Source organism: Agelaius phoeniceus, chromosome Z (genome assembly GCF_051311805.1).
Source record: "Agelaius phoeniceus isolate bAgePho1 chromosome Z, bAgePho1.hap1, whole genome shotgun sequence".
NCBI classification, from domain to species: domain Eukaryota; kingdom Metazoa; phylum Chordata; class Aves; order Passeriformes; family Icteridae; genus Agelaius; species Agelaius phoeniceus.
In genome coordinates, this window is record NC_135303.1 from 45,180,061 (window position 1) to 45,198,546 (window position 18,486).

The window sequence follows — 18,486 nt, forward strand, 5'->3', positions numbered from 1 at the left end:
TAATTTCATAAAACATGGTGCTGCTAGCACTTCATAGCTCAATCAGTCTGAAAGCATACATATTGCCAAACTTTTTTACAATGGAAAAAGCACCCTGGGATATCCCCAACAGTATACATAACTAAACAAGTGTTATAAATGATCAATTGAAAGCCAAATTATAAAAAATGTGAAAAGATTTATTTATGTTTTTGCGTGAGCAAAATAAAGTCCTCAAAACCACCACAGCCAAAGAGACAGCGTCGAGCCTGGGATCGGCACTGGGTGAACCTGGATCCGACCTCTATCACATCAAATCAACCCCCCCTTGTTCACGCAAGCTGCTTCCAGCAACGAGGTTTTATTCAGTTTATTGTGCCCGAGGCGAAGGAGTCCCAGTTTCTTTTGTAACTCTTCACATTCATAGTTGGTTATTTCATTGTGCAGAGCTGGACAAAGGCCGTCTCCTGGTTGATAGCCAGCATTGATCGAATCCCGGGAAGTCGAGTATTCACATGTATCTTTCTGGTGACTTTGGCTATCTTGATTGATATTATCTGCAGGATGATGATCGCTCTTAGGCGGTTTCTGATGACTTAGGATACCAGTGATCATCGCACTGGGTGTGTCTATTCTTAGGCTAAAGTGCTGATCATTACCTGGCTGCCTTCAGGAATTTTGGAGTTTGAATAGACATCCATCCCTCAGGCTGCTTGTGGTCAGAGATTCGTTTGGATTTCACAATCTTTATAAAATACATTATTTGTTAGCATGAATTATTTCTAACATATATCACACAAGTAAGGCAAAAGCAATCCTGTTTTGTTACTTGAAATGCAGAATCATCTGGCTTGATTTTATGTTTATTAGAAAGACCATGTATGTTACTTTTCACAGGTTTTTGTGTGGAGTTTTTAGTTTTGCTATACCATGCATCTGGATGACACAAGAAAGCTTCTGCTGTTTTAAAGAGTTTTAACTTCAGATGCTTTATTTATATACATACTTCGGATAATTTATATATATGCATAGACAACTTTTTTATTTTCACTCATGAAGATAAAAAATCTTGTTCTCTAAACAAATGCCAAAGGACCACACACTGACAATGGGTCTGAGGAGCTGCTGCACTACATCTTGTTGGAAATGTTCTTTTTTATTCAGCCTGGACTGTAGTTATTTCACTTTCAAATATATTCCAGCCAATAAGTTCACACCTAGTAATTTTCTGTTATAAATGATCAAATCGGTAGCCAAATTTATAAAAAAATTAAAGAATTATTAGATCGTTAACAAAAAATATAATTTTGAAAGACCACCACAGCCTCGGGCAGCATCGAACCTGGGTTTCGGTGCTGGGTGAACCAGGATCCGACTGACAAAGTGACAGCGTTTCCCCAGTGGTTCACACTGAGTGCTTCAAGCAGCTAGCTTATATACAGTTTATTCTGCCTGAGGCAAGGGTCCCTGAACATTTCTTTGTCTCTTCATATGTAGAACCAGATCTATACATGTGCAGACACAGACAAAGGTAGGTTCAAGGGTCCAGACAAAATGTCTGAGCATCTAGGCAAAGTCTGTATTCACATGTAGCAGGGTGACGCCAGTTCCTGAGCACGGCAGATGTAATCATTCCAGGTGCAGGTCTTGTGAGTAGCTGATTCCATTAATCATGGTCCAGGAGGGTTTAGATGCTATTTCCCAGCTGCAGATGCCAGGGAAATCATCGATGATGGCCCGGGACTGTCCCATTCATACGGTAACAGATCTGATATTATCTTAGCGCTGTCCGGGAACTAGTTGAATAAAAATAGGACTCTGCTCCCAGCCAGAGTGGTCAAAGACATAACCTTGGACTTTTACAATATTTTATACATATATAGCATGAATTGTCTCTACCATATACTACATTTTCTAAGTAGACTTGACTTTGAAATGTGCAGATTTTTAATCAGTTGGAAGCTGTAACAATCTACATAAATTTCATCAGCTTCATACCACAGTCACTGAGTCAGTTAGCAATATTTATTATGTTTTCTACTTGCATTGCTTCAAGTTCATATTTTAAAATTTGATGCAAATACTTACAATATTAGACTTATGCCCTAGTACTTTTATAAGTCACAGAGATCTTTAGTTTTGAGATTTTTATCTTTTTTCTCTTGCAACGTTCAAATGATCAGGCCTCTGCCGTCACCCATGGCTCATTCCACAAGGATACACAAAAAGCACCAGAATAATTTTCAAATGGTTTCAGCTTAATTTAACTTAATTATTTTAAGCAATGCAAAATGCTCTTTTCTGAGTTATATTTTCTGTAGAAACTTAAACTTTAGAAAAATTAGAAATGGAGGACTGAGATACCTTGTCATTTTACTGACTGACAGGTTCGGACCACATTTTTGTCAGCAGTTATTTGAAAGCCTAATTCTGCTTTTGCATTTGGTTTCATCCACAATTATAAGACAGTCTTTCTACATGGAGACCCTCCAGAAAAGAGTGAAGTTAATGCTTTATTTCACCAGAGGTTAATCCCACTGCAAGACATTTATTGAATCCCTGTATAGATGCTTTAATTTAGAAGTCACATGGCTTCAGTGCAGTAGAACTGAATGAAATCTCTTAGGGAATAGGCTAGTGATGGTTGCTTTCCTTCTGAATAAGGGAATTCACATGAAGCCTTAACAGGCTGTAATTTTCCCTTATTTTTTCACCCCTCTGGCTAATTTGTACTACTTCCCCAAAGTAATCATCAATATATTACAAATTATACTTCAGTACCAACATTTTTAATCTGGCAAGTGATAGCTTTTCATTTGGAGCACACATGCTAATAGGAAGTACCTATGTATAAGAAATAATACACAATCCTGCAAAAGAAATAATTGCACATATGTAATGAAAGTGGAATATTAATTTCCTCATAAGTACCATGGAGTTTGAACTATCTGGTGGCTTGTAATAATCCCTGAAAATTATAGATAAGCAGGGTGGGAAATAATCACCACTTGTTTCTTGTAATAATTTTAAGCAATAGCTTCCCTCTGTATCTGGCAAGCAGTTAAAATTGTGTACAAGACCATTCTGAATGACTGAAAAACAATATAACACAGCAAGGGAATAGAATATTGCAGAAGATGATCCCCATCACCACTACCACCTTCTGTTCTCACAAGACAAATTCTGGGAACTTTGTTCTTAGTAAATCCCAAGAGAACATCTGCATTTTTCCAAGGAAGATAGACTTGCAGAATGTGTCCTGTTTCTAAGCATTAGGAGTTAGTTTTAGCAGCTAAGCAAGGGTCTGAAAAAATTTACTCCATGTTTTGTCCTTTACATCCTGCTGGATGCAGGATGTAAAGGGCAAAAGAAGCAGCCCTGCCTAGTCAGTGCAAGCGGATGAATATGAGGTCCCATGTCCCCTGCATAGATCAGGTTGTCTCATGTCAGGCACTCGGTTAAAACCAGACCAGCTAGAAGTACAAGAACAATCCCTAAGGCCTTGTTTATAGCCTTTGTGTTTATTCATCTGAAACACGGCATCTGTAGGATACAGAAACGCTCCTAACACCTCTGGAGGAGATTTCAGCTTTTGCATTTCAGGCATTATTCTTTTTTATTTTACTGTTAGGCTGTTCTGAATTCTATATATTCACTCTCTAAACCTTAAAAGCATGCCAGACCATGCATGGGCAATTTACCTTGTATGATCTGTCACAAGGGACTAATCTCAGCAAATGCCTCTCCCCTTCCTTCAGATTTGTGTGAACCAGCAGCTGGAAGTATCACACCAGAAACTCTTGAGTCATCTACTGATCCTGAGCTCAGTCCCATCTGGTGCTCCAGAGGCAAAGCAGGTGTGCTGCTGCTTAAAGATCTCCACGAAAACCATACATCACTTCACAGAGAATGTATTATCATTACAGGGAATACTTTCCTTGTATATTTGGAGAGAAAGGTAATTGCTGTGCAAAGTCCACATATGTTTTAAGGCTCATTGACCAAATTATCATTTCCTATTTCCTATTTCCCATCTTCAGGCAGAGAAAAGTGAGAATCTTGTAACCTGACACAACAATATGTGAATCTATTTACTTGCAGGCTCCAGAGTTCTGTGAGCTACTAACATAAAAGTCACTAGGAAACAGTTAACACAGATAAGTTGTTTTTCTTTATTACAGAGGAGTGTAGATGTTAGTATCTCCTGCTAACAGACATGAACTTCTAGCTAATAGTTTCTTTGACAAAATCACACAGTCTTAAATTAATTAAATAAATAAATAAGTGAACAAACATGAAAACAATAGGCAGAAGAGGACATCATTATTAAGTGTAATTATTTGTGGCTTTGAATATTCTACTTATGGGAGTGAAACTCAAGGGGATTAAGAAAGAGCCATAATAGGAAAGACAAACTAGAACAATATAAATTCCCTTAAGGAAATTCATGCCATTAAAATAATAATAAAAAAGTAGAAATACTTGAAATGTTGTGAATGTCTACAGGTAAATGTAGACCAGTATCCAATTGTTCTAAGCAGCATACAGACATGCGGCAAATGTCAGCCTTTAAACTAAAGAATTTGAAATAAGAATGGTATAGGTGGGAAGCTACAAAACATCTTTTTCCCTTGGGCCTACAGAAATCCTTGGTGTATTCAGATTGCTATGGGTTCTCTGGCAGAGGAGCTAAAACAAGGGCTAAAACAAGATTCTCAATCCTCTATTGCTTTGGCTGGAAGAGATTTCACACCTGTTGCACTTCTGGCATTTTTCATGAAAATTCTTGAATTTCTCAGTCACTGCTTTTAAGGACTCTTCTTAACTCAGATATTTATTTTGTTCATTCACCAACAAAAGAATGCATAAGGTGTCAGTGAAGTGGAATATCAATAATAACATGAAAAAGGACCTCTGAACGTCCTTGGGACAGAAATGCACACACACTGACATGAAATCAGATGTTACACTAAAGGTATGAGGACTTAGTGAAACATTTCAACATGACTGCCTTTCATTCTACTCATTGAATTCCCACCTACTGCCATCATCACTGGTCTAAAGCTCTGTGTAAAATCCAGCATTTTAGCAACAAACACCAATTGACTGTCACAGAAAAGCCAGAGTGAAATGTCTGCATTTTCCAAACAAGCCTTCTCAGAAGAGTCTTAATCGTCAAGATACCCTGCTTATTTATTAAAGGCCACAAAGAGAAGACAGCTCAAGAGCACTGTAATCTACACACACTGCAGTTAACCAGAGCTATGATGTCTCCAGAGTTGGAAGGCTGCTCCTCTTTTCAGGTCATTGCAGTACAGGGTGTCAGCCCTACCTGACAGCCTAGCTATACCTTGACAAATAGGTCACTCTCCATCAGGAAAGGTTAGGGCAGGCATTTTTTCTCTCCCAATGAGGATTTTCTCTTGCGCTATGACAGAGACTGAAGGGTCTCACTTGTAAACAAGGACCAATCTGGGATTAGAGACAATTGTGAGATTCTGACGTTAGTACCAGAAGAGATTGTAATGGCTTTCCTCAACAAAACAGAATTGATATTAACAGCTGGAGGCAGCAGCAAAGAGGGAATATCAAGAGGAGTGCATGAAATTTTCCATGAAGGGATGATTACCCTTAAGATCACGTATGACTAGACAGCTCTGGTGATCTGATTTCAAGATCAGAGAAACAAGAAAGAAAAATGCTCTGGAAATCTAGAACTATTAGACAAAATGGTGATTCAGAGATTTCCCTTTTCAATTTCCTCTCCACAAGAAATTTAGGAATGCTGAAAATAAAAAAAAGGTGCCTAGGAAAAAGGCACTTTTCTCACCCTTCCCATGTACACTTGCAGAGTGAGGGAGAAGCAACATTTTAGTTGATCTAACCTTTAATTACACATGATAACTTCCTGAAAGCTCATCTTTAGTATTGATTCTTGTTGTGGGTAATTTCATTGTATCTAAAATCTCCAATGTTAACTACTAAAGTGAAACCAGGGATGGTGCTATGATCTAGACATTTTCAGAATATTTCAACAGCAAGCAGACTTAAAAGAAGTGAGTAGAAAAACAATCAGATTAGAAACAGTAGAGTGACACAAGAACAATTTATTGTGGAAAAAGAAGACTGGCACAAGTTTTTTTCTGAGCTTCTTAGATTGCGCTGTTTGTTTGGGTTTTTTCCTTTATTTCGTTTTTTCATTCTCATTCCAGTTTAATATTTGTTAAGCTCAGTTTGCTTCTGGTTCACTTAGTTTTGACATATGACTAAACAAAATTGCCAAGGGCACATAGATGATGGATGACACAATGATGGCAGACTTATTTTCATTCAAATTCTAAATTCTTCTAAATAGGACATTTTTCTTTCTACGTTCAATATATTATTGCATGTATGAAAGTGGAGAAGTTCACCTGATCTCATTGTGAGGGAAGAAAAAGGAAGAGAAAGCTGGACTGCAATTTTCCAGCAATATAAACTTTATTTAGATTCTTCACTTCTAGGAGTTCTCATCCCTTACAAAAGTACAAAGAGATATGAGTAAGTGCTTTTTGCCTTCTGATGCATTGCATGGCAATCTTAATGAGCTTCTTTCTCTGTCCTGTTCAGGAAGCAAAGAAAACCACAGCAGAAGTACCACAGTCTTGAAATTGCTGTTACAGTGGTGAGCAGAGTGCTGGAAGTAAATGGCAGCAGGAGAGCAGACTAAGCAGCTCAGCAGGGCCAGCATTTTTAGTGAACACAGAGGAAAGGCTGAAGAAACAGGAGCCTGTTAGTCGTACCACATGGCTGCTAAAGGAACTTTGGTGGTTCCTTTGTGTGTGTGTATGCTACTTTTACCTTTGGGCAGTGGCACAGCTGCTCCAAAAGGAAAAGAAGGAAATTCTTGCCAAACACACCAGAGGTAATTAATTAGGCCAATGGCATCTTTTCCTTCCTGTCAGACCTCCCCTTACCAGGTCATGGAGACTATACAGTTTTAATTTTTGCTTGTTTTTTTTTTAAGGCAGGCTTCTCCTGCCTTATAGCTAGTAACAATAGAGACAATAATTTTGGAGGTTAAATGCACATCTACTCTCCCCCCAACACATCCAGAGACTTTAAAAAAGGGATAACTTGCTGCAAATTTCTTGCCAATGAAAATGTGAAGGGCAAATTTCAGATTTTTGTGGTGATCCACAACACTTAGGATTGTGATATTAGAACTCTGCACAAACTTTTTTTCTTAAAGAAAGCTTGATAAAACGAAATATGTTCACTGTAACACATAATTTTCACTCCAGTATTTAAGACAAATTTTTGAAATTCCAAAGAATTCTCTGAAGTGAAATAAATGTGAGACATGATTCTTTTGTCACTCCTGAAAAAAGGACAAAAATCATGGTACCTGTAGACTTTGAAGCACTTGTAGGAGATTTTAAATCCTGATAATCTATTGCCTGACCTACAGTTAAACATAACTTCGAAAAGCACACTAACCTAATTAGACCACACACTAGACTACACTAATTAGACCTGTAAGTCTTGAAGTCATAAGAAATGACAACAAAACCTGTTCAAAAACCTTTTGAAGTTCTCTTAAATCAATTAAATGGACCTCAAAGATCCTACAGACTTGTCACACTTCTGAAAATACTGCTTTATTGTCCTATCTTCACACTTTTTCTTTTATACCTTCCTTCCCAGGAAAGCTTACTCCCCAGACCTCTACCGCTATTTCTTTTCTTCTTTTCTTACTCACACTGTGACCTTCTTTTTCTCCCTCAACCTTCATGCTACCATCAGTGTAAACCAGGCTGATAATCAGTATTGGTTTGGGCCTATCACCATACCCCATCGATAAATTTGGCATAAATTGTCAATTATTGGCAAAATTATAAGCAAAAATTTGGCAGTGTTACTAATTTTTTATAGAAGTTCAGAGAAGATATTGTTTACATTAAACTTGGACTTCAACTCCTTAGTTTTTTGTTAAGCTTAGCTTGGAGAGATGTTAAGGAAAGGCAAAATAGTCAATTTGTACTTTACATCAATCTTCAGGAACAGGTGATTTTTTTAAAATTGCTTTTGTTGTAGGAGAATTAGAAAAACTTGCTTTCATTAGAAATTTCTAGAGTGATGTAATCTGCCCTATTTTTTAACATATAATTATTAATATTTGGCAAAGATGTAAATGACCACTTAGAAATTGATGCATCTATAGGGAAAAATTAACTTGGTGTGCATCCAAAATTAACTTGGTGTGCATCTTTAATATTTTGAGAAAATAAGGCCCTGATCAGAAGTAGGCACGAAGTTGAAGAAATAAATTGCAGGAATGTTTTATCTTTTCCTACTTAATCACACAGAGCACTTCAGACTTTTACCCTTCAAGGAAACTCTGCAAAATACCCACTTCTGATAATTTCATTTTAGTTTGGAGGTATTTTCCCATGAGTTTTTTGTTGTTTGTTTGTTTGCTTGTGTTCCTCAGATTACATACAAAATTAGGTAACAGAAAAGGATTTAAATGGTACTAGTGAGATTCAGACCTCCAAATTAAAAAAAAAAACAAGCAAAAAAACCAGCTCAAGTTTTATAATCATCCTAATTTCTCTGTTTCCCTCATAATTGATAAATCAGACAGTAGGATAATGCTGCAATTTCCAGACACATGCAGCTGAAAAATTTAATTGCTGAGTGGGAATAAGAAATTGTTTCAAGTGAGGCTGACACTTCTAGAGTGTCTTTTCATTCAGTCCTCGTCGCTTCACAGCAACGGTTTTATTCTTCCAGGCTTTAAACTGAAAAACCGCAGCCTTTGGGGAAATCTTTCATACATTGTTTCTAAAACACCCCAAGCAATCGGTTCCTGTAGTGCTGCATAGTGCTGTCTCAAGTAACCCCTTGTAGATATTTCAGGATAAGAGAAGACTAAAAGGCAGAGATGGAAGGTAGGCAGGTAAACTAGTCTAATCTCAGTAGATCAATTCTAAGTGAGGCTAAATTTAAAATATGCAATGCAGCATAGAGTTAAATATATAGAAACTAGCTCAGAAGGCGTGCTAAACACCATAAAGACACTAGTTCGTAACTACAGTTAAAATTTTTTACTGTGCACTATAAACGTGCATTGAATTTCATAGAAGAAATATTGATCTTGAGAACATTTTCTTGCATAACCTTGACAACATGACTTCTTGCAGATTTCTCTAGGAAGTATTCACTTTTTTAATGTAGCTCTTCATGGAAGAGCTTTCCATGTGTCCGGCTTTCCTAGACTAGATCTTTCTTTTTCTAGTCTCTTAAGGCCATTTCTTTCCTGAGCAGAAATGAAAGGTATCCTTCAAAGATGAGTTTTACTTTAGCCCTGTATGTGTTTGACCATTTAATAAGCTGTGTCTGATATATGGCAAAGGCCAAGCTATGAATTGATTTTTGTGCATTCTATGCAGACACATTATGACCACAAAGGATGGTTCTCAAAACAAAAACTGGGCCATGATGACTTACTGTCATAATCTGCAGTCAAAACTGTTATTTGTTAATTATTATTTAGCATAAGTAGATGGGGGTACAGTTTTCATAGTTTAAAATACATATTTGCTGTCTTGTCTCAGTCAATTTTATTGCTCAATAATAACCTGAACAACCTAATCTAGTTGTACTTTGAGCTGAGGATTGAACTTTGAACTCCAGAAATCCCTACCAATGTACACTATTCTATTTTATGGTGTGCTGATTATATATCAATAAATCAGCCAACACTAACCCACAATGTCATGTTCTGTTATACTATTTTTTCACTAACAGTGACCTGCTTTCTCCCTCTTTACCCTAAAAAATTATTTAATCAGAAAATTAGAGTCTGTCTTTGATAAAACCTCTTGCTTGAATAAAGGTCAGCACAGAAATTTCAGATCAAGGTACTCAGGGTACCAGGGTGCATCCCTTCCTGGAAATACTTAAGCAGTCTACTATCCCTCTTGGCAACCTCCTTCAAACTTCATTATATTTAAATTGAATTTTTCCATATGTCCATTTGGGTCTTCCCCATTTTTATTTATCTCTTCTGTCTCTCTTCTTGCCTGCAGGCACCTCTGTGAAGGTTTCAGCCCCTTGATCCCTTCCCCAGAGGCACTGGATTACTGTCAGGTGCTCTGAAGATGTCTCTGCTCCAAGTCCTGGCCCCATAGCATCTCCTCATAGGGTGAGTGCTCCAGTCCCATTGTCCAGTGACCATCCCTGAGCTCCTATAAATTGCAAGCATCATTGACGTGCTGGGATACTGTAAACTGAATTTGCTAACTGTGTAGGGACTAAAAATCCTGAGCAAAGGGGTATAATAATTTCCTGAGTGTGTTGTTCATACAGCCCAAGAAAAACATAGTCTTAGTTGTCATCCAGAAACACTGCTGGCTGATATTTTGTTACTGCAGAGTTGTAGAGCTGCTTCCTGGCTGATGAGCCCCATGTCTGTATCATACCAGGAGTCATGATTATTCCATCTTAAGTGCAGGATTTTGCATCTGTCCTTAGTGAATTTGATGGACTTCCTTTTGGTCTGTTCATTTTTTTCTGTCAGATTCCTCTGAATGACCATCTTTCCTTCTAGTGTGTGTTAAGTGGTGCTCCTGGGTTGAAGTTATAAATTAACTTGGTGAGAGTATACTCTTTCAGCCTATTCAGCCCTTTCAGTGTTTTAAACAGCATATACTTCAGGACAAACCCTCGAGGAACATCACCTGCAACTACCCCCTACACGAAACACGAACCAGTAACTACTACAATGATCCAGCTAATTTCATCTCTTCTTTTTGTCCACACACCTACAACATGACATCCCAAGCTAATAGAGACAGATTATATCTACCTGTTTCATTCCCAAATTCTGCCATTTTATCACAAGGTCATTCATGGCACACCCTCAGCAGCCCACACTGACTTTCTCATCAAATTCTGGTTATTAATGTGCTCAGAAATGTGGTCCAAGAGGACCTGCTCCATTTTGTGTCCATGTGAAGCTGACTAGTCTGCACTTACCAGCATGATCCTTTTGGACTTTTTTGAATACTGGTGTGACATTTCCCTTTCTGCAGTTGTTGCAGATTGCCTAGAATCTCCATGATCTTTCAAAGATAACCCAGTGCAGCCTCTCAAAGACACTCTCTGTGCACCCTTAGACATAGCCCATCAGTTCCCATGAAAGATTATGGGTTGAGTTTCTTCAAGTGACTCATAAGCAGGATCTTGTTCATTATTGATTGTTATTTTTGAAACTTTTCTTTAGAAAAAAGGCTTGGGAGACCTTTCTGGTGAAAGGAAAATGGGAAAAGAGCTCTGTTCTGTCAGAGGGCAAGATGACATAAAATACCAAAGTGTCAATATGTAAGTAGTAAATAAGACAGCAACCAACATTGATCTTTAAAGCATTAAGGAACAGAAGCTAATGTATCTTTGTGAGACATGATTCTCTTATTGGTCATATAAGCTTGCAATAATGTGTGAAATTTCTGCATGGGGAAAAGGCCCACTATTTTATCACCAGTAATGAAAGCATCACTTTAGGGATCCTGTGGGTATTTGAAGCCTAGATGTTCCTCAGTGCAGTAATAGAAGAATGTTGGTTATTATATCCAATTTGCAAATTCATTTCAAAGTAATTTCACCTTGAATTCATAATTAAGGTCTATTTTATGAATCCGGACAACAAAAGGAAAATGACTTTTCAGACTAGTTTGGAAATTGAAGGCCTCCTTAAAAAATAAGGGAATAAATGAAACCATATTGGATCACCGCAGGAGCCACAAAATCCCACTTCTGTCAGCAGCAGCCTCAGAAAATAAATCATTCACATACAGGAAACACCCTTTGTGAAAGAAGGGAGATAATCGTGGGGGGGTTTTATGTTTTACAATGTTGGACCACATATCAGAGAGGCTAAGAACTTTTGAGATTAAAAAAGAAATCATATTGTTCTGTCATAATGATTAGCAATGCTTATGAAAATCCGCACAGAGACCAGGGAAAGTGATGACATTAGCATAGGCATCTATCAAGTATATTAGGCTTAGATCTTTAAAGCAGCTTAAAGGACTTGGATATCACTACTCAGTAGCATATAGGTCTAACAATTAGGATTGAGCAAATCTATGGGGAAAAGAGCTGCTTAAACAGCTTCTAAGATTTTAAAAACATAGAAACAGAATACATGGTTTAATTCTGAAAACACCAAAATAGGACCAACTTTTCTCTTGTTAATAATCTCATTAACTCAATGGGACTGCTGACATGAATATAATTACCTCATACATAAATAGGCATTTTCAGGTTTGCATGTACCGATACCTCTCAGCACAAAAAAAAAATTTAAAAAATAGAGCTTTAATAATGAAATCTCATTACTTCCAAGTGTCTCTTTACAAATATTTGACAATAAGCTTAATGGCAGAACAAATATGGTATCAACAGAATATTGCTTAGCTGTGTTTAGGAAATGGTAAAGTACACACATTATAAATTGAGAAAAAAAATGAAGCATTTATTTTAAGCTATGAGTCTAGCACTTCAGTTATGCAAGTGCACTTTACACTTGGGATGCAATTCAATTTGATGAAAGATCCTTTAAAATAAAAAGGTCCTCTGAATAAGAATTCTCAGTGGGAATTAATGATCTAGCAAGAATTTCATTTTGGAGTCTTCCAAACATAAACAAATAAAAAAAGCTTTAAAGCTCTTTCTTTCAAAGAAATATTATCTGAACACTCCAACAGTTAAGAATTTTTGGTCATCTAAGAAAGCAAAATTTCTCCAGGTAAAATGACAAAACAGATTATCTAAATTCAGGCAGTAAAAAGACATTTTACATAATCCAAAGATGAGAAAAAAATTATCTTGTCAGAAATCCTGCTATAGCTGACTCTAAGCAGTCAAAAAGCAAGATGATTCCATTTAAAATTGTGTTTTGTTGCAATTTATATTACAATTTAATCACTGGAGTTTTTAAACTGCATATGTTTCTACCTACTTATCTACAGGATTTAAGGATTTAATCTACATACCGAGGGCACAGAGCTTGAACTCTGTGAGCAACATATTTACATTTTAGAAAGTATTTAAAATCACAAACCTGTGGAGTGACAGAACATGATGCCTTGTGGATGAGTGATTATGGTTCTGTGAATCATTTTTTTATGAAGGACCAAAGAAAATGACTGTATACTAAAATCCTGGTGATCATTGTGTACTTTTATTCCATAAATTATATACCCCAACCTGGGGCGACTTCCAGCAATAATCATAAAAATTACTTCCCTCTCTGTGTTTGTCCAACATGCTTGCAAAATTGGGCAAAAATTCACTGCATGACTACCTGTGCTTTTCATAGAGATAAAAATAAAACTTCAAATATATGTGTTTGAATTTCATTCATACAATCATTGTACCTGTTATCTCCTCTGTCATTTGCATATTAACAACCACTTGAGTGAGAGGACAAACTCATTTTCACCACCAAACCAACTGTTTTGTTGTATATATACAAAATAGTACATGAAAGAAAGTGAAAACCGTGAAGTAATAAAAATAATTTGATTAAAAGACTGGAAAACATACTTATGAAACACATAATTTCCCAGACATTCATTGCCTTTTCTTGGAAATAAAGTTTTGGGGGGTTTTCTTTAGGTATTGACACTTATAACAAATGTTCAGCCAGTGGCCAGACGCTGAATCTGAAATGTCTGCTAATTGATAACAAGGAGGCAAGATACCCATAGATTGCATAGTTTTTACATCTTTGTCTTTTCTATCACCACCCTCATTGTACTTCATATATGATAATTTCTTAATAGAAGCAACCGTGGAGGAAGCTTTTTCACTGATGGTTCAACAGATTTTAGTGGGGAGTACCAGAACCCAAGATATGTTTCCATGTTATTTTGGTGGCATTATTTAAAAAAGCTCCAAGGACATTTGCAGCAGAAATTATACTCACATCAAAGAATTGAAACTATGAATGTAACTGATGCCTACAGGGATATAAATAGGTTTGAAGTATGAAGCACTTTTCAGGATTGAATGGATGCTCAGCACCACAGTATGACAAATGTGTATAAAAATCATGTCACTAAAGATGGAAGAATCACTATTAACCATACTAGTTTTGCTGAACATGGAAAAACAGAGAACCCCTTCTCTTTTCTGCTAAATACGACTATTCTCTTTCATGTCTTTTCTACATGGAGGTTTGAAATCAAATGCAACAGTGAAGCAGACAGGACCCATCTTCTTTTCGGTGTTTCCTGCTTTGCTTTAAAGTGAGTCTCAATGAAGATCTTTGTTCATTTGGATGATGCTCTTGGGCACATGGTGATGTCCTGTGCAGGGACAGGATTTGAATTTCTGTGACCCTTGTAGGTCTCTTCAACCTGAGGATACTCGAAGATTCTATGATCCTTTGTCACCTTCAGCAATAATGACTGCTAATTTTCCTCTTTAACTAGTGTTGAGGTAGAAAATATGTATTACCTGGAGCAATTACATTTGCATAAGTATAGGATATCTCACTAGTTGCCAATAATATTCTTCAGTTTATCTCTAACAGGCTTCTCAGTAATTCATCAGTTTGCCTGGAAACAAGTGCAATCCCACCAAGAAGTCATGAAAAAAAATATTAACAAAATCACAAAAGCAGTGAAGACATAATTGTTATTCACCAAATTCCACAAAGTTAGAATGATGTAGCACTTACTGAAATATGGAATTGTATTAAAGAGAAAATAATTGGTTTGTTTTTACAGTGAATAACGAACTTGAAAATTTTTGGACTGGACTCTATGAAGGGAGAAAACCTAATGTCAAAAAGTTGGGAAAAGATTAGACAAATTGTTAGGATTGAAATGCAAATACCAAAAGGAATAGACAACATATCTCTAATAACTTTTACCCAAAATTATAAAAGATAGGGTCTAATATAGCATATGGAGGATTGAAGATCAATTTGAAGAATCAATCATATGTTTTACTATGCAAAGAAGATGAGAAGATGCAGTCATGTAAGTTGTATAAATGAGGTACTTGAAGCTTAAGTTTTGGTTCACTTAAAAATTTTTATCCTAAAATATGACATTCACACTCAGGAAATTTTATTTATATTTGATTAATTAATGTTACTTTTCTTTTTATTTAAAATGTCATCCCAGGTCTTTGACACAAAGGCCAAAAATATAGGTTGTTAGTGAGCTACCATCTTAAAGGGTTTTTATAATAAATGAGAATGGTCATGTCTTGTGTCATCTTTTCATCTACAATCAAAATACTTTTCATTATTATGTGATGTTTTGTTTATTAGCCTGCTTTCATATTGACAAGGTTTTCTGGTTTTTTCTATGTCACTCTAGTGTTGGGATTAAATCTCTGAAGAGCAGGAATAAATGGAAAATGTATGAATGAATACTCCATTAAAAAATTACATGTGTTCCAATTTATTTAGCTGGCCAATGAGAAATAAACTTAATGGTAAGATGGAATATTTTTGGAAACCATCCCAGTAATTATCAATTACTTAAAGACAAACAAGAGTCAAAAGTTCTTTGCCAATTGCCTTCCCCTTTATAAAAATACATGTGTTTACTCAAATGTGAAAGAGAAAAATCTGTATTTTTCAGTGAAAGGGTTAATAATTCAACCTTGTATATATATTTAGCATTCTCTCTCAATTATTTTCATTCAAATTACATCTCACTTTACAAAAATATACAAAGAAATTATCAATCAAATGAAAACATCCTCTCTGTTATGAGCCTTGTACTCATTTGTATACTTCTATCCATTGCTGAAGAGATCTTCATTCATACATCAAGAAATAATTAGATCTTGCAAAAAAAAATTTAATCAAATTAAGTAGCAAAAAGCTAGCAATATATAATCTATAGAGAATGGTTTCTTCTCCTTGGTCACAAGCCAGGTAATTTTGATTAGAATAATCCACACCATGGTCAGAAGCATGTATACATGCTATAAACTGCACTGTTGTGTATGATATTCCATGATTCTGAAGTGCCATATTTGCTCACTTTTTTGAGCGTTTGTCTACAATCAATCACTAAGCTAACAATGTCTATCAAAGGCCTTGAAAGTGGCTATAGACTACTGGTAATGGTAATGGTAGCAGGTCCTTTGTATGAGTTCTCCCCTCCAATGCACACCCTCTGTCCTTTGAGTTCCACTGATGGGCAATGTGATTTGTCCTAAGATAAGAACACAAGGTGGGAATTGCAGGAAGAGCTGTCTGAATGCTCTCATACCACAGATGTGTGAGCTGTGATTATTGGGATTGACTTTGTTACATTGGCCTGCAAAAGGATATGCTTTTACTTCCAGAGACTGGGCAAACAGAACAAAATATAAGCAGCTTCTAGATGGAAGCCTAGCTAAGATCTGGTCACATAGGGAGACAAAATCCTACAGTAGCTCCATAGGTCCTTTGTTGCTTTATATTGTGCATTCTGCAAGGGTGAAGATTGTAAACCAGTACATATCTAGCAGAACATATCTAATATCATTGCCCTTTAGAACTGCTTGCATTATATATGCATTGGCAAATAAATCTAATTGTAATGGAAGACCACTTATCTTTGGACAAGTCCCACCTGGCATTCTTAGGATAAATTATATTGCCCATCAGAGAAAATTGCAAGGGAGGGTATGTGTATGTGGCTGAAGACCAAACTATTTTCATTGCTGTGACAAGCTGGAAGGGAAAAGGCATGGGAGGCCCTCTGGCATCCACTGAGACATTAATTGCCAAGAACTGTAAAGCAAGTGAGCCAAAATAGGTGCTTCTGAGTCACTAGGACCTTGAAAGCTACCTTTGGTACTATGATTGCTTCTTATGCCACAATTTGTGGTGTAAGAAACAGACCTAAACATACAGCATGAGATTAATTTTCCCTCAGAAAGCCATTTGAAGACGTAAAAAAAATTGTTTTGTTAGCAGTTAAATTTCTGCCACAAACTATTTCTACTCTGTCCTATCTTACCCTAGAAATGGAAGTATTTAAATGTTAAGTAAATGGTAGGCAAATAAATTTTCAAAAATAAGGTCTATCAAATATTTTTGAAAATAAATAAGGTTTATGTTTTGAAGTTCACATTTGTTGTTAAACCAAGAATCATCTGGAAAAAATCTCCTTGAGCTGCTAAAGAGCACTAGAAAGTTTGAAAACACTCATTTGCTAAAATTAAACATAACATTTTCAGACCAGATTTACCAACAGAGTGTAACAAAATTTCAAAACCAACATTATTCATAGATGAGTCTTTCTTGGTAGCTCATCTTTTCTAGTCTTCTAATTATATCTTGTAATTTGCTTGATTGTCCAAGCTATTTATTTAAATATTAGGTCTGTGCCTGGTTGTAATATTTTTTGTGTTTTGTCTCCTGGTGCTTACCGCTTATGCTTTTTGTTTTGTGCCTTGATCTAATATAACCAACCTAAAGTTGTACTATAAAATATAGCTAATATTTTTGCATTTTTTCTAATGAAATGAGAACAAATTTTCCATATTTCCAACTTAGGTAAACATCAGAAGTAATAATATGAAACTCATGCTTGAAACTTTAACTTTGAAACTGTTACTTGAAATCTAGTTTTCCTTCAGCACTCTATTTTCTAATCACTAGACCTGTTAATGAAGTGGTAAAGACTATTCGAGGGATGGAAGGAATTGATATGGCAGTAATGTTTATAACTTCTGTCCTTCTGCTACAGTGTTCTGAGAAAAATCCACTTATTCAGTTCTTGAAATATCCTACTAGGCAATTTCAAATTTATCAGCACTGCATGTATTAACAATTCATTGTATAATCTTTTACTTTTGGCCTCACAACACCTGATTGCTGTTTATTTCACAAACCAAAACTGTTTAATTTCTAAAGTCCTAAAGCAACTTTATCTGGAGGTAGGACTTAATGATTAAAAATAAAATCAGCAAGAGGACAATATCATCTTCTCAACATATCCCAGAATGATACAGTAAAAACTCCTGACAGATTAGAAAAAAAAATTATATAGAATTTCAAAGAAGATGAGCTTAAAAATTACCAATATTATGTTGACTAAAACAATTTGAGAATGAGTACATAGTAAAAAAAAAAGTGAAAACAACTAAAAACATCCATTCATCTACAGAAAATGGAGGGAATGAGGTGCTACTGCTGCCCATGGACATCATTGGGAGTGCAGACACAGTAATTTTATGTGTGTTTTATGTATAAAATGTATTAGTTTCAATAGTCAATAAATGCCCTGTTCGGAATAGCAGATACAGCATTACAGATACACATAGCAGCTTCTTAAAAAAGCATGCTTTGTGATTCATTTCCATGAGAGTGTAAAAACTGATTGCTATTGTCAGATATTAAGAGCTGAATAAATGAATTTTTCTACTGATCTAGAAAGCTCTTTGTTTCCTACTATATGCTGTTTCTCCAAATAATCCAGTGAAATAACACTTAATTGTAAA

At 36.0% G+C, this 18,486-nt stretch overlaps 1 protein-coding gene across 1 annotated transcript in view; it reads left to right on the top strand.

The window, feature by feature from the left end:
* The window catches only part of LOC143692237 (uncharacterized), a 102,141-nt gene that overhangs the window by 45,423 nt on the left and 38,232 nt on the right, over positions 1 to 18,486 (top strand). Inside the window, exon 2 of the mRNA XM_077172072.1 lies at positions 10,053 to 10,168. Within this exon, the coding sequence (XP_077028187.1) occupies positions 10,053 to 10,122 (70 nt within the window). The 3' untranslated portion in view covers positions 10,123 to 10,168. The remainder of the gene's footprint in view (positions 1 to 10,052; positions 10,169 to 18,486) is intronic.